This window comes from Capra hircus, chromosome 7 (genome assembly GCF_001704415.2).
Source record: "Capra hircus breed San Clemente chromosome 7, ASM170441v1, whole genome shotgun sequence".
In the NCBI taxonomy this organism is placed as follows: Eukaryota; Metazoa; Chordata; class Mammalia; order Artiodactyla; family Bovidae; genus Capra; species Capra hircus.
In genome coordinates this window covers 91,516,965-91,533,406 of record NC_030814.1, presented here as the reverse complement: position 1 = coordinate 91,533,406, position 16,442 = coordinate 91,516,965, and the positions used below count along the sequence as shown (strand labels likewise).

Genomic DNA, 16,442 nt, shown 5'->3' with positions numbered 1-16,442 from the left:
GGCCCATCCACGCAAACCTCTGGGGCGGCCCAGGGCAGGGATGGGGGAGAAGGGACTCCCCACTTTGCACCCCAAGACAGTTGGGGGGCGAGAGAACTGTCAGCCAAGACGCAGGGCCAGGCGTATGCCCCCCCCTCCCCTCCGCGGGGAGTGCGGGCTTCTTAGGCCGAACTCAAGGGTAGGTGGAGGCCAGACCACTCAGCCGTGGGTCTCCCCAGACACCGTCCCACCTTTCCGCCTCGTCGGCACCAGCCTGGAACTGCAGCGTGCCCACACTGGGGCCGGAGCAGGGCTGCACGCCCCACTTGCGGCTGGAGACCCACCCAGAGCTCGGTCTGGCCTTGTAGGTCAGCACTCCGCCATTCCCTCCCTCGTAAGAAAGTCTTTTAAGTTAGCAGTTGAAGAGTGGAAGGTAGGTAACCAGACTGGGAGTTTTCTGGAAGGCGTCTTTCTTTCTTTTGTTATGGTTTTTCTCATCATCACCACCATCACGGTTGTTTCTTCTTTTGTTACGGTTTTGGTTTTGTTTTTCCTCCCTCTTTCTCAGCGAATCCATTCCTTCCAGCACATTCCTCGGTTGTTTTTTCTGCTCCTGCCTGAGTCCCCGCTCCCCTGGGCACTTTTGGTTGGGGTGGCTGGTCAAGAAATGGGGGAAGGGGCCCCCAAGGATCTAGCTCTGGAAGAAGGCTCCAGTGTTTCTCTCTAAGTGAGTCCAGAGAGTCATTCTGGCTGCAATAAGTCATTTGAGTGGCCTCTGGGGTCTCAAGTGGCCTGGGTGATGGCTTTGAGGACAGAGGCCTCTGATTCATCTCTGTGTCCCAGATCTCGGCAGGGGGTGTGCAAAGATTAAGTGGACTATAAACACACATGATGAATAGTTGGGGCTGCTGAAGGTTCTATGTACCTTGACCTCAAGCAAGGCCAGTGACCTCTCTGAGCTGCCCAGGAGGGGAGGTAGACTCTAGAGTCGTGGGCATTTGAGAGTGTGTGACTCCAGGCATCCTTAAAGGGCCTGAGCTGATAAATACACTGGCTGAGTTCTGAATTCCCAGCTGCAACCAAAACTGCCTGTGGACAGCTGCTGAGCCTGTTTTCAAGTCCTGGCTCTTACCACATGCCCTAAGGGCAGGCCACTTGCCTTTTCTGGGCCTCAGTTTCCTCACCTGTAAAATAGGGCCTAGCACCCAGTGGGTACACAATCAACGATAATACCAGGCAACCCGGTGGGCTTTGAAACCCATTTCCCGGGAACGTAAGGTGGGAGAGGAGGGGGGCTACTTCTGGCCACCTAAGGGGTTGTGAGAATTAAATAAGGCACAATCAGTGGGCCACATTTTGAGTCCGTAAAAGGCCTAGGCTGCTGGGCATGCAGAAGATGCTTAGAATGTGAGGTTTATTATTAGTAATGGTCTTAACACAGGGCCTGGCCCCTAGTGGGGTCTCAGCACATGGAGACTGTTACTGATATTCCATAAAGCCCTGAACACACACAGTTGGTGCTTAATGCATGAGAAGTATCACTGTTATTTATCAAAGCCCTTAACAAGCTGCCTAGCACACAGTAGGTGCTCCATAAATGCAGCAGCTATTTTCAGTCTAAATATGGATTGACGAGGTGCTGGGCCCAGAGTTGGCACTCCATGAATGGAGACTATTAATGGTTTGTTACAGGCTCAACCTGGTCCCAGACGCACAGTAGGTCCTCAAAACATGGGGGCTACGATGATCACTCTGCAAAACCCTTGGCCCAATCTCTGGCATCCAGTAAGTGCCTGACACATAGTAGGTGCCTAAGAGATGAGAACTATGAATGTTCTACAGGGCCCTTCATACAGTACCTAGCACATAATAGGTACTAATACATGGGAACTGTTTTTCTTTTTCCGTAAAGTCCTTAGCATAGGGCCTGGCATGCAGTAGGCACTGCCTAAATGGCAACAGCTACATTTATCATCAGAGGGCTGTTAAAAGACCAGCCTACAAAAAAAAAAAAGACCAGCCTATAGTAGGTACTCAATAAATGAGACCGACTGTTGATCAGTAATGGGCTTAGGGTAGCATCAGGTGCACACTAGGGGCTCAGAACAGAAGAACCATGAGTTATTAAAAATTTGGCACACAGTAGGTGCTAAATATGGCACACAGTAAATGCTAAATATGAGCTGTGTTACCTGTAAAGCTCTGGCCCTGGGGCCATCACAGTAGGCATCTAATACACAGGGGCTTTTATTATTACTTTGCATATCCCCTGGCATGCTAACTGGCACACAGTAGGTACTCAAGATTCAGGCATTGTTTTCTTTGCAAGTGAGGCCAAGGAGTAACCATTGGGGTGCCCTCCAGGGTCGTTGGCAGTACAGGTTTTCAGTAAATGGATCCTCCTGTTGTTAACCTATGAAGCTTTTAGAGACCCTCCTAGCACATAGTAGGTGCCCAGTAAGTGGGGCTTTTAGTGCTGTTCCCTGGGCACATAGTAGGTGTTCAGTAAACTATTGTTAACTGTTATTCCATCATTGGTGCTGTGCCCAGCATATAAGTAAGTGGAGCTTTTGCTCTTCCTCAGGCATGGTACCTGGCACACAGCAGGTGTGCGATAAACATTTTACTTTTATTCTGTAAAGCCTGATGCCAGGGTGATGAGTGACTGCCGGTTAACCGGGCACTCTGAGCGCTCCCCACTGGCGAGGAGGGAATGGTATTGTGCTTGGCACACAGTAGGAGTTCAATAAGTACATTTTAACTGTTGTTCGGTGAAACCCTTGGCACTGTGCCTGGAATGTAATGTGAGCATGCTAAGTCTCAGTCGGGTTCGACTCTTTGCGACCCCCTGGACTGTAGCCCACCAGGCTCCTCTGTCCGTGGGATTTTCCTGGCAAGAATCCTGGAGTGGGTTGCCATGCCCTCCCCCGGGGGATCTTCCCGACCCAGGGAGAGAACCCGCGTCTCTTACGTCTCCTGTATTGGCAGGCAGGTTCTCTACTACTAGCGCCACCTGGGAAGCCCTGACATAGTCGTGACTGAATTAACAGGGCTATAAAGCTTTGGCACCTGGCATGGCAGCTGGCACATAGTGAGTGCCCAGTAAATGAAGCTTTTATTGGTACTCCTTTGTCACAGTGCTCAGCACACATTGGGTGTTCAGTAGATACATACATTTACTGTTATTCTATCCCTGTGCTATGCCTGGCGTACAGTAGGTGTTCAGTAAATAAGTACACTTACTTTTAACTCTGTGAAGTCCTTGACATTGTGCCTAGCATGTAGCAGGGGCTCAGTAAATAGATGTTCTTACTGTTACTCTGCAAAGCCCTTGGCACTGTGCCTGGCACATAGTAAGTGCCCAATGAATGAAGCTTTTATTGTTTTTCTACTGACACAGTCCTCAGCACACAGTAGGCCTTCAATAGATAAGTGCCTTTACTGTCATTCCATCCCTGGTGCTCTCCCTGGCACACAGTAGGTGTTGAATAAATGAGTACAGAGTTGCTGTTATTTTGTGACTGGTAGATAGTTGGTGCCCAGTAAATGGGGCAAACTGCTGTGTCGGTTGTCACCGTGCCTGGCACATAGTAGGTGCCCAGTAAATAGGACTTTCCGTGCTGTTCCCCTTGGCCTACTGCACCGCACACGTGTGTGCTCTGTGGGGACTGGTTCCCCTCTCCCTAAGACCTACTGTGTGCCAAGCACAGCCCCGTATGCTGAACTCAGCCTTCTTGGCCAGCCCTCCCCGCCCCCCGCCCCGCCCACCCGCCCATCTCACCTTTGGTTGACACCCACTTCTTTTGGGTTCGACTTTTTTCTTTGGTTTGGTTCTGTTTTGTTTGTTATCATCTTCTTTTTTATTTTCTCTTTCCCATCTTTTGTTTCCCCACCCCCTCCCCGCCCATCCCGCCTCCCTTCCCCACCCCCCACGTTCTCCGCCCCCCCCAATAGAACCGTCAGCCCCCCTCAAGATGTTAAGTGTGTCAGCACGCGCTCCACGGCCATTTTGGTAAGTTGGCGCCCGCCGCCGCCGGACACGCACAACGGGGCCCTGGTGAGCTATAGCGTCCGCTACCGACCGCTGGGCTCGGAGGACCCGCAACCCAAGGAGGTGAACGGCATCCCCCCGACCACCACCCAGATCCTGCTGGAGGCGTTGGACAAGTGGACGGAGTACCGCATCACGGCCGTCGCTCACACAGAGGTGGGACCAGGGCCTGAGAGCTCGCCCGTGGTCGTCCGCACCGACGAGGACGGTAAGCACCAACCCCGGCCCACGACCCCCAGGCCCCAGCCCGGCCCCCCGCTGCCGAGCCTTCCGTCCCTGGAGAACTGGGCTGGCTGGTGGTCAGAAGGTACAAAACAGGCAGGAGAGGGCTCCGTGAGAAGTCATCCCGGGCTCCTTGATCTTGGAATTCTCCGTACTGGGCCTTCTGGGCTGCATTTTCTTTGAGCCTTGGGCCTGGAACATTAAGCAGGCAGTGTCTTGTATTTTGGTCTGGCAGTGGAGTGTAAGAAACAGCAAGCAACGCTGGCGGGAAAATTAAGAGGTCCGTGGGACCCCAGACTCTTGAGATAACCCAAGATTTGGAGCTCCCTGGGTCTGAGCCATCCGACCTAGAAAGTAAGGAGATGGCATGCTGAGGATGGTTAACCACCAGCTCCCTGGGCTCGGAGACTGATTTGCAGTGCTGGCCAATTTCTGTGCTGTAAATATCCCCACTGCTGCCACACTAGAAAGTTGTAAGGTGCTAGTCACATAGTAGAAGCTGAGGTTCATGGGGGGAAATGAAGCAGGCAGCTCCCCCAGTAAGACTGCAGGAAACCCGGGCCAGTTGCTTTCTGGGCCATTGGCCTGGAAGGTTTGGTTGGCAGCCCCACATTTTGTCCTAAGCATGGGGAAGAGATGAAGCCGTTCTTCATGCCAGATCTTGGGGTCAGGGGCAAGGTGAATGGCGAGGGCTCTGAGCTTGGGGGCTGGCTGAGAGAGTGCCCCAGTGTGGAGTGGGCTGGCTGCACCCTGGAGTGTAGGGGAGCCTGCAGCTGAACTGCCTGGGTTCCCATCCCGGCATCATCTCTTAACAACCCTGCGATCCTGGAGTCAACTCTCTGTGCCTCAGTTTCCCCATCTGTGAAGTGAGCACAAGAGCCCCTATCTGGCAGGAGTGATCTGAGGGTGGAGTCAGTGTGGGTAAACTCTTAGGATGGGGCATGCAGGACCCGGCCATGTCTGGTGGCCTTGGGCACGTGGTCTAGGCTCTGAGAGCAGCAGTTGCCAATCTGTAAAGAGGGTGCACCATCAGGGCTCACTCCCTGGGCTGTGGGAGGTGTGCGAGAGGTATTCCCTCCTCGCCAGTGGGGAGCGCTCAGAGCGCCCGGTTAACCGGCAGTCACTCGTCACCCTGGCATCGGGCAGTGGCGCTGCCCGGGCGGGGCTGGGCACCCCAGTAACGGCCCCGCCCGCCCCCCCTCCCCTCCTCCCGCCAGTGCCCAGCGCGCCGCCGCGGAAGGTGGAGGCGGAGGCGCTCAACGCCACGGCCATTCGCGTGCTGTGGCGCTCGCCCGCGCCCGGCCGCCAGCACGGCCAGATCCGCGGCTACCAGGTCCACTACGTGCGCATGGAGGGCGCAGAGGCCCGCGGGCCGCCGCGCATCAAGGACATCATGCTGGCCGACGCCCAGGTGGGCGGGGCTCCGGGCGGGGCCTGGGGGCAGGGCGGGGCGGGGTCCCTGCGCTCCTGCCCTCTCGCTGCTTCTCTCTCTCTCTCTCTGGCTACCTCGCTCACCTCCTCCTCTCTCTCCTGCCGCCTCCTCCCCGCTCAGTGGGAGACGGACGACACGGCTGAATATGTAAGTAGCGCCCCCCAGCCACTGTCAGTGCTGTGAGTCCACACCTCCCTGCACGCCCCTTGTAAAAGGGTCTCCTCCCCTGGGCCCCCGTGCATGCCCAGTTTACCCCTTGGAGCTTGGAGTGTACAGCCTCGTTTTCGCATCAGATAAATGGACACCTGCTGGGGACCCCGGAGGTATCCATTAGCCTTCTTAGCTGCGTGGCCATTGGACTCCGCTGGCCCTTTGCCTCCCCACCCCCGTCCCCTAGGCTAGCTCCCCGCTGTGGTCTCCCACACATCTTCCCTCCAACTGTTTCCACAGCATTGCCCACCCTCCTCCACCTTACAGCCTCCCTTAATGGACCCAGGCCTGGGAAGTTAGAACAGTCACTTTCCCACCTAGCCTGACTCTTATCACTTGGCTCAGCCTTCCCTCACCTTGAAATTTGTCTCAGGCCAAAGTGCCCCTCCCCATCGTTTTGGCTCTGGAGTGTTGGGGGGAGTGGTCCTTGGGCCCCAGGTGGGACAAGAGGCCTGTAGAACAACTGTTTCTACCCCTTCCAGCTTTCTCTGGAGGCCCTGAACCAGAGTCAGGATGACTGTGTGGCTCTAGGCGAATCACTGCCTCTTGGGCTGTCTTTCTGCCCCTAAGATGGGGGCCACAGGCTCTTCTGAGAGCCCCAAACCCGATGTTAGATTTACACAGCTTCACCCATTCCAGTGGCTTTGCCTTGTACTCCCCACCCCCATCCCAGTTTTGGGGGGACATTCCCATGTGGCTCCAGGTTAGCCCCTCCAACCCACGAAGACCCTGGGAAGGACAATGTCTGAGGCTCAGGGGCAGGAGACCCCCTGTTCGTGCATCCTGGCCCCCCTCCTTGTGCTCCTGGGGCCACCCCACAGCTCCCAGGCATGGCTGACGTGTTGGTGGGTGTGCATGGATGGAAACATGGGCACACGTGTGCCTGTGGGGGAGGTCAGGGTGCTCTGTCAGCCACTGAGGGAGCAGTGAGTAACTGAGCTCTTCCTCTAGTGTAGATCTCTGCTAGGTGCCGTGGACACAGCGGTGGCCAGGACAGCCCTGAGCCCAAGGGGGTTCATGGTCCAGGGGAGAGGGATATTACTTGGAACACGCACAAATGCCTGTCTGGTTACAGCTCTGGTGGGGAAGGGGTGTAGACAGTGGTGTAAAGGCTTGAACGGTCAGCTGTCCAGGCAGGCGGGCAGGTGGGCACAGTCCTGACTGGTGTGGCATTTACCCTTCTCCATGGTGTAAACATTCCCACCACGTCAATTTCAAGCTACCAGCCAGGTTTTCGGTAGCTCATCATTGTGTAGTATTTCTGTTAAACAGATATGAGAGATGGATGTGGGTGAACAACAGGGTCGTAATATGTAGCACAGGCAACTGTTCAGTATCCTGTTACCTCTTGGAGCTTGTAGCCTCGGTTTTGCATCAGGTAAATGGGTACCTGCTGAGGACCCTGGAGGTATCCACTAGCCCTCTTACCTGAGTGGCTCCTGGACCATAGTAGAAAAGAAAATGAACAGAAAAAAAGTATAAAAATACACTGCTGCAAACTTGTTACAATTTCAGATATAATTTTAAAAAAGAATAACCTTGAAGGTATAAGTATTAGTTAACACAGTAAAATAATTAAGGAGGAATGGGTTTTGAGTATTTACTCCCTTTGTTTTTATTATTTATTTGATTGTACATTTATATAACTTCATTTTTCATAGTTTTTTAAAATTTATTGTTTCTGGCTGTGCCGGGTCTCCGTTGCCATGCAGGCTTTTCTCCTGCTGCAGTGAGCCTGGGCTGCTTGTTACAGTGGCTTCTCTCAGTGCAGAACACAGCCTCTAGGGCGCTCAGGCCTCAGGAGTTGCGGCACGTGGGCTCAGTGGTTGTGGCTCCGGGCTCTAGAGCACAGGCTTAGTAGCTGTGTGCATGGTTGCTCCACCGCATGTAGGATCTTCCCTGACCAGGGACTGAACCCGTGTCTCCTGCATTGGCAGGCAGATTCTTTACCACTGAGCCAACAGGGAAGCCTCTATAATTCATTTTCCATCATCACTGTGTTTTAAGAACTGGCTTGCAGATTTTCTGAAAGCCTGACTGTTGGCTTTTGAGAGCTGTTGTAAGGAATCTCCAGCATTCCAAGGGACGTAGTGGAGGCAGGGGGGACAGCCAGTGCAAAGGCCTCAGGGCGGGGCCGTGTCCGGTGTGTAGGAGGAATAGCCAGGAGGCCCGTGTGGCTAGAGCTGAGTGAGCAAGGGAGTGGACAGGGCAGCTCAGTCAGGGCCTTGTGGGCAGCAGGCGGTGGGAGGGACTTGGGCTTTTGCCCCTAGGGAACTGGGAGTCCTGGAGGGCTGTGGTCAGGTGCTCACACACGCCCTCTGGAGGCCACTGCAGGGAGGACAGACTGGGTGGGAAAGCATGGTAGCTGGGGACCAAAGCAGAGGGCTGGGCATTGCCCTGGTCCAGGTGGGCCATGACAGGTGTCATGAGGCCACGTGTGCCCATCTCAGCATGAACATGCTACGTGTTGAGGTCTGTGGCATGAGCTCTGGTGCACGTCTCTGCCCGCGGACTGGGCCCCGCATCCGCCTGGCTTGTCCCTGGCACGGGGAGGAGGGTGGGCAGCCCAGGTTGCATCACTGATCGCCACCCCTGCCCGCAGGAGATGGTCATCACAAACCTGCAGCCTGAGACTGCCTATTCCATCACGGTAGCCGCCTACACCATGAAAGGCGATGGCGCTCGCAGCAAACCCAAGGTGGTAGTGACCAAGGGAGCAGGTACAAGACTGTCACTGACCCCTTTGCCCTCAGAGCATCCTTGCAGAGTTCTTGAGCCCATGGTGCGGGGAGGAGGGGGCGGCGGGGGCGGGAGGGTGCACCAGGAGGGAGGAACAGAGCGAAGTGTGGGGGTTGTTCAAGAGGACACCCAGACTCAGCGTGGTCCAGCCCCATTCAGCTCCAGCTAGATGGAAACCTTCAACACCCTACTCTTTTTGTTTTTTTTTTAATGTATTGATTTGGCTGCACTGAGTCTTCGTTGTGGCATGTGAACTCTTACATGCTGCATGTGGGATGTAGTTCCCCCACCAGGGATCAAACCCGGGCCCCCTGCGTTGGGAGCACAGAATCTTAGCCCCTGGATCACCAGGGACATCCCTAAACAGGCAGTTCCTAACTTCTCACCCTCTGCCTCCTGTTCCCCCTGTGCTGATAACCCTTCTCCCAGCTGGCTGTCTCCTCCACATCCTGTAGGTCTTTGATTAGTCTCCCTCCTTGAGAAGCCTTCTCCAGCCACCCGCCTCACCCCCCTTCCAGCCAACAATCGTGACCAGCTCTGCTATCTGCCCCACCTGCCTCCCCCATCCCAGCTCCGATCCCCACAAGCAGGTTGTCATTTCAGGGTCGTGTCTCCATCTCCCCCATGGTACCATGAAGCCTCCTCTCCTGGCAGCCCTGCCTTAGTTTCCCCTCTGGCTCCTCCTGTCAGTCCTGAGAGGCTGGTTTTTCACCAGCCAGGATTAGCTGAGTGAGGAGAGAGGCAGCTGTGAAAACCTAAGGGGAGGGCATTGCAAGCAGAGAGCATAACCCAAGCAAAGGCTCAGAGAGGGGAACAAGCTTGGTGTGTTCCAAAACAGAGAAGGACCCCCACGGCCTCCATCTTTCTTCTCACCACAGATCCTGATATTCAAGGCCGCCCAGCTGGACACAGCATGCCTTCACACTGTTGCTGGCCCATGCCCCCTACTGTGCTCTTCACCTGCCTAGTATCTTTGTCATCCAGCATCCAGCTCCCATGTTACCACCTCCAGGAAGCTTCCCATGTCTCTCTTGCCTCTCTCAGGGATGTTATGTTAGAGTCATGCTTGCTAAGCAGAACCTGCTGCATACACTGTGACTGTTCATACCACCTTCCATTAAAGGCCCTGATAAGTCCTCCAGCAGAGAAGCCTGGTTTCACGTGTAGCACTTCAGCACTGCAGGACTTCTCAGGACTTTGATGCATTGATTACTACCCAAACTGTGAGAACCATGGGGGGCAGAGACAGGGTTTTAGACACTCCTCCATTCCATTGATGCTAATGAGGCGCTGGCAGGAGGCAGGAGACAGTGACTTGTTCACTCGAGATGCAGAGATGAGGGCCTTCCGTGGCCCCTGTGGATGCTTTCCTGTCTCGGGTCCTCTGCGTCCCCTGCTTCCCCTGTCCCTCAGTGGCTGTTCCCTCTGCCTGAAGCACTGTTCCCCCCAGACCTCTTTGTGGCTCCCTCTTTCACCTCCCTCGAGTCTTTGCTTTTGAGCACAGCCTTCCCAAGATGGCTTTTAAAAACTGCAGTTCCTTGGGGCTTCTCTGGTGGTTTGGTGGTTAGGACTCTGTGCTTTCACTGCTGAGGGCCCAAGTGCGATACCTGGTTGGGGAACTGAGATCCCACAAGTGGCCAAAAAATTGCAACCTCACGCTGTGCTCCGGAGCTGGGGGTTGATCACGTGGCCTTGATGCCTGCCCTGTATCCCCCCGCAGTGCTGGGCCGCCCCACCCTGTCGGTGCAGCAGACCCCTGAGGGCAGCCTGCTGGCACGCTGGGAGCCCCCGGCCGGCGCCACCGAGGACGAGGTGCTGGGCTATCGCCTGCAGTTCGGCCGCGAAGACTCGTCCCCCTTGGCCACGCTGGAGTTCCCGCCCACCGAGGACCACTACACCGCATCGGGCGTGCACAAGGGGGCCACGTATGTGTTCCGGTTGGCGGCCCGGAGCCGAGGCGGCCTGGGCGAGGAGGTGGCCGAGGTCTTGAGCATCCCTGAGGACACACCCCGTGGCCACCCGCAGATCCTGGAGGCAGCCGGCAACGCCACGGCGGGCACCGTCCTGCTCCGCTGGCTGCCGCCCGTGCCCGCCGAGCGCAACGGGGCCATTGTCAAGTACACAGTGGCCGTGCGGGAGGCTGGCACCCTGGGCCCCGCCCGAGAGACCGAGCTGCCGGCGGCGGCCGAGCCGGGCGCCGAGAACGTGCTCACGCTGCAGGGCCTCAAGCCCGACACGGCCTATGACCTCCAAGTGCGGGCCCACACGCGCCGGGGCCCCGGCCCCTACAGCCCCCCTGTCCGCTACCGGACGTTCCTGCGGGACCAAGGTAGGCGCGCGGTGACCCCCGCACCAGAGCCGGACCGGGCCTCGTGCCCACCCCCACCCCAGCCCCCTCCCTCTCCCCTGCCCAGGTAAGTGGTCACTTTTCTGCTTCCACGTGGACGCTCAAGGCGAGTCCGGACCCCGAGGCTCCGGCGTTTGGCAAAGGTGGGACATGCCTAGGTGGCACCGCCGCCCCCACCGCCGCCCCCCCACCCACCCACCCAATCCGTCCCCCCTCCCCTCCTCCGCCTCCGCCTTCTCTCTGCAGCTGCGCCGTCTCCCGCAGCAGGGACATGGGACAGGGCCAGGCAGGGCCGGGCCAGGGCCAGGCAGTAAGGCCACGGGCACAGCGGACGACAGGGAGCGCCTGGGCCGCCCCACCCCACCCCATACCCATGCCCAGCCCCCCAGCACTCATGGGAATCTCTTCTCTGCTCTCTCCCACCTGCTGCTGTGTGGCACAGTCTCGCCCAAGAACTTCAAGGTGAAGATGATCATGAAGACATCGGTCCTGCTCAGCTGGGAATTCCCAGACAACTACAACTCACCCACCCCATACAAGGTGCGCAGCCTCCTGTACATCTAGGACGGGGGGCTAGGGTGTGTTGGGGTGGGGCTCAGCCGGGGTTAGAGTATATGTGGGGCGGGGCTCGACCAGGGTGAGGGTGCCATCTGGAGTCAGGGTAGGGGGTTAGTTGGACTGGTGACTGGGTGGGATATTGAGGCTCAGCCTGGGTTCGGGGCTCAGTCAGGATTGGGATGCACAGTTGGGACTCAGCAGGGGTCGTGGTTCAGTGGGGGAATTAGGGTTCGCTCAGAACTGGGGCTTAGCTGGGGATCAGCTAGTATTTGAGGCTCAGTCTCTCAGTGTCTAGTCAAGCCTAAGTGTGTAATCTGGACGTTTTAAGGATTGGAACTTTGAGTTGAGACTTGGCTGGAATTGAGAATCAACTGGGTTTGGAGCTTAGTCTGGGGTCGAGATTGAGTCTTGGGGTCAAGGCTTGGAATTAGGGCTACAGCTGTAATTGAGGTTCAGTCTGGGGTCACAGATCATATCATAGGGTCTGGGCTAAGTCTGAGATCCAGGCTCAGTGAGGACCAGGGCTCAACCCAGAGCTCCGCTGAGCTGGCCCGCCCCACAGATCCAATACAATGGGCTCACATTGGACGTGGATGGCCGCACCACCAAGAAGCTCATCACTCACCTCAAGCCCAACACCTTCTATAACTTCGTGCTGACCAACCGCGGCAGCAGCCTGGGCGGCCTCCAGCAGACAGTCACAGCCTGGACCGCCTTCAACCTGCTCAGCTCGAAGCCCAGCGTGACCCCCAAGCCTGACTCCGATGGCTTCATCGTGGTGTATCTGCCAGATGGCCAGAGCCCCGTGCCTGTCCAGTAAGCTCAGCCCACCCCCTCCAGGGTTTTCCATGCCTCCCCCAGTCAGCTGTGTGACTGCTATTTGACCTCAGTACCCCACTGCCCTTGCTGGTCTGTAAGAGACTACACCGGTGCCTTTTCATGTGCTTGCCCTGAAGGTCCGGTGCCTCTCATAGATGTCACCACTGAATGTGGCCTCAGCATTCTCCCAGGCCCCGGCAGGCCTGACCTGCTGCTAGTTCTAGGTTCTCAGACTGATGGGGAGGCAGAGCTGGACACAGACAATCTCAGTCGCGTGGTGTGGCAGTGAGAAGCACAGAGGCTAAGAGTCCCACGTAGGAAGAGGAGTACTCTGAGAAGCAGGGGGACATGGGGAGTTACAAGACTGCGTGGGTGTGGAAGCTGGGGTTTTGAAGGACGTATGGGAATTTGAGAAGTATACAGTTAGCCCTTGAACAGCACAGGTTTGAATTGCAGGGGCCCACCTATATGCATTTTTTTTTTTTTTATTCAACAAGTACACACTGCAGCTGTACATACTCCACAGTTGGTTGAAGTCATAGATGGGAAACCATGGATACAGAAGGCCAAGTGTACTTATGTGTGGATTTTCCACTGTGCAGGGGGAGTTGGCACCCCCTAACCTCCATGTTGTTGAACGGTCAACTGTCATTGCCCAGGGTAGGCTTTCTAGGCAAAAGGTACAACATGATCAAAACCCTGGAGGCTTGAATCAGAAATTATAGTCCTACGTGACCTGGGCCATACACCCATGGTTTGAACGGAAGGGAAGATTCAGAGAAGCGTGGTGCCCTCACTCAGCCCAATAGCATCCCTTGCTCATGACCCTAGACAGCCCTCTGTGACTCTTGTCTCCTGCCAGGAACTACTTCATTGTGATGGTGCCACTGCGCAAATCTCGTGGTGGTCAGTTCCTGACCCCACTGGGCAGCCCAGAGGATATGGACCTGGAGGAGGTAAGGGGCTGGGGCCCAGACACGTGCCAGCTTTCAGGAGCCCAGTGGCTCCCAGCTGGGTTCTGAGTAGCCCACATCTCTGTTCCCACAGCTGATCCAAGACATCGCACGACTGCAGAGGCGCAGCCTGCGGCACTCACGTCAGCTGGAGGTCCCCCGACCCTACATTGCGGCTCGCTTCTCAGTGCTGCCACACACCTTCCATCCTGGGGACCAGAAACAGTATGGAGGCTTTGACAACCGGGGCCTGGAGCCTGGCCACCGATATGTTCTCTTTGTGCTTGCTGTGCTGCAGAAGAGTGAGCCCGTAAGTCCCGAATGGTGTCTGCCCACATCCAGAATGCCCAGAGTGGCCTCAGTCCCCAGAACCCTGGCCTCAGAGCCAGATGCAGATCCTCCCAGCTCCCTGTGGTCAGAGCTGAGCAGAGGGAAAGATTTGAGGTTGAGGAAATCCCAAGCAGGATTTTTAGAGGAAAGGACTTTGGAACGAGGGCTTTGATGGATGTATAGGAGTTCAGTAAAGAACGGCATCCCGGAGTTTGCATGTGCAAAGGTCTGGGGTGCAAGAGGGACAAAGAGGACCTAAGAGTGTCTGAAACAGAGTGGAGGAGGTGGGAAGAGTGAAGATTGGCCAGGGCCAGACCACTGTGGTCAGTGTTCTTGGAAGCCATAGGAGGGTTTAGAGTAGGGGATAGACACAGATTTGTGTTTGAGGAAGACCCGTTTGGCCACTGTGAGGGCAGTGGGCACTGATGGAAGTCCCCCCCACCCCATTTCTGCAGACATTTGCAGCCAGCCCCTTCTCAGACCCCTTCCAGCTGGACAACCCAGACCCCCAGCCCATCGTGGACGGCGAGGAGGGGCTCATCTGGGTGATCGGGCCCGTGCTGGCTGTGGTCTTCATTATCTGCATAGTGATTGCCATCTTGCTCTACAAGAAGTGAGCCCCTTGCATGTCCCCACTTGACAGGAGGGAGGCCTTCCTAAGGGTGGGAGGTTTGGAAAGGTCCAGGGAAAGGTGGTCTCTGAGAATGATCACAGAAGCCATCTGTGTCCAGACAGGGAAAACGGCTCAGAGAGGTTAAGCCACTTGATCAAAGTCACACAGCCTGGGAAATGGCAGGGCTGGCATTCCACCTTGGCCAGTGATTTGACTCCTGTTAAGTCCCGTGCAAGATTGGAGGGGGGAGTGCTCCCTTTGTCCTGTTAAATGAAGTCACATGGGACACGTCCCAGCTTAGAAGGCTGAGACCCAAGTTGGAAGGGATTAGCCCCATTTTCTGGAGACCAAGGTTCAGAGTGGGGAAGAAAGCCATCCACAGTCCTAGAACAGGCTCTTGATGGCCAGCCTGCCCTCACCTGTCTTCTTTCCCTCCTTCTCACCTGTGTCTGCTTTCGGGAGCAGTAAGCCTGATAGGTAAGAACTGGTTCTGCCCTCTGGAGGCTGAGGACAGGGGCTGGGGTGGCACCTCGCCCACGGGATGAGCGGGAACCTAGTTGTTCCAACCTTTGCACATGTGTCTGCGCGTGGTTGTGGGAACCCGAGTCACGTACAGCCGGGTCACACATCTCTCTCTGTTTGCTCGCACAAAGCAAACGAAAGGACTCTGAGCCCCGCACTAAATGCCTATTGAACAACGCCGACCTCGCCCCTCATCACCCCAAGGACCCGGTGGAAATGAGACGCATTAACTTCCAGACGCCAGGTATGTGCTTATCCCCGGCGCCGGGGACAGCACTGATGGGAGGGAGGTGGCATAGTGGGAGATGAAGCGGCCCCCTCAGTGGATCCTTGCCAGCCCCCACTGAACTATGCCTGGCGCAGTTCTTCAGTCCCGATTCCTATATGGCTCTGGGCTTGGGAGTGTCCTGGGGTTGATGGTGCTTACAACTAGGGAGATTTTTGAGAAGTTGCATTCAACTGGTGGCTGCTGTCTTCTCCAGGAGCTTAAAGGACATCTTCAAAGACAGAAGCAAACATTTTCTGAGTCAATTCCTTCTGGCAGAAAAAGCTCTGCTTCTGTTCACACCTCTAGTCTTAAGGCCATTCAGTGGTGGGTGTTTGGGTTTTTTCCACCCTCCCCGGGGAAGCGCCCCTAGCAAGGAGCAAAAATTCCACTTCCACCACACTCTCTCTCCCTGCTCTGCGGTCACATGTGGTCACGGTCTCCCGGTTTCATTATAGTCCCCTGTAGATGAGAGAGGATTCTGCTGAGTCCCCTGCCACGCATGGTGGGAGAACTGAATCAGGACCCTGCCCTTGATCGTCTTCATGGGCAATGCCCCCCTCAGGCCCCCCTCTCCTCCTCCTCCTCCTCCTCCTCCTCCTCAATGGGCTCATGCCAGCTGCTTCTAACCAAATTAAGGGATTTTCAGTTTAATTGAGGGCTGCTGTTCTCTCCTTATGAGCTCATCGCATGGCGACATCTGCTGTTCTCTACCTACACCCTGATCTTCACTCTCTGTCTCTGAACTGCTTCCTGTTAACTTTTGTTTCCAACCAAATGGAGATTTTTAAACATGTAATTGATGGCTGCAGTCCCGCGTAATAAGAGACCATGGGGGCTTTGATGGGCTCATGTATAGCCTTGCATGCTTCTCCTAACATTTCTTTCTCTTTTCTGTTTCTGGACTTGTCACGTTAGTCCCATGCTTCTCCAAATGAGGGTTTTGGTCATTTATATTTACCTGATGGCTGCAGCCCTCCACAGGTGATCATGAAAAGTCTCATGGCATCCCTTGTGGTCCCTTCTTCTCTCTTCTGTCTCTGGACTAGCTTATGTCAATTCTCTTTCCATCCAGATGAGAATTTTAAATGTGTGTGTTTAACTGATGGCCTCTGTCCTTACAGCTCATGGCATGGGTCCATATGTTCTCCTGCCCCCAAGTTTCTCCTTCACCATCCTGCTTCTCCTCTAAAATCCCCTCTGCTGACCCCCAACAAGGGACCCAAGGCCAGGTTGGTCAGGGGTGGCGGGGTGCAGGGACGACAGGTTGACAGAAGAATCTAAAGCTTTGAGATATTTCCAGTCATAGCTGAAAATCAGGCCTCGCCAGTGTCCAGCTGAAGCGGTGCCCAGCCGCTGCCGCGGGCTCTCTGGTTGGGGCCCTGGCGCCGTGTGTCCCTCA

At 55.8% G+C, this 16,442-nt stretch overlaps 1 protein-coding gene across 6 annotated transcripts in view; it reads left to right on the top strand.

Moving 5' to 3' along the window:
- The window catches only part of PTPRS (protein tyrosine phosphatase, receptor type S), a 110,906-nt gene that overhangs the window by 81,541 nt on the left and 12,923 nt on the right, over window positions 1-16,442 (top strand). For 5 of the 6 annotated variants that reach the window (XM_018050895.1, XM_018050898.1, XM_018050896.1 and 2 more), the window contains 7 exons: window positions 11,423-11,520; window positions 12,101-12,354; window positions 13,220-13,313; window positions 13,405-13,620; window positions 14,096-14,253; window positions 14,719-14,730; window positions 14,907-15,019. In XM_018050895.1, the coding sequence (XP_017906384.1) occupies window positions 11,423-11,520; window positions 12,101-12,354; window positions 13,220-13,313; window positions 13,405-13,620; window positions 14,096-14,253; window positions 14,719-14,730; window positions 14,907-15,019 (945 nt within the window). Of the gene's footprint in view, window positions 1-1,181; window positions 1,192-3,942; window positions 4,239-5,469; window positions 5,664-5,804; window positions 5,832-8,496; window positions 8,615-10,353; window positions 10,963-11,422; window positions 11,521-12,100; window positions 12,355-13,219; window positions 13,314-13,404; window positions 13,621-14,095; window positions 14,254-14,718; window positions 14,731-14,906; window positions 15,020-16,442 lie in introns of all 6 variants that reach the window. The other variant, XM_018050899.1, reaches the window with a different exon arrangement.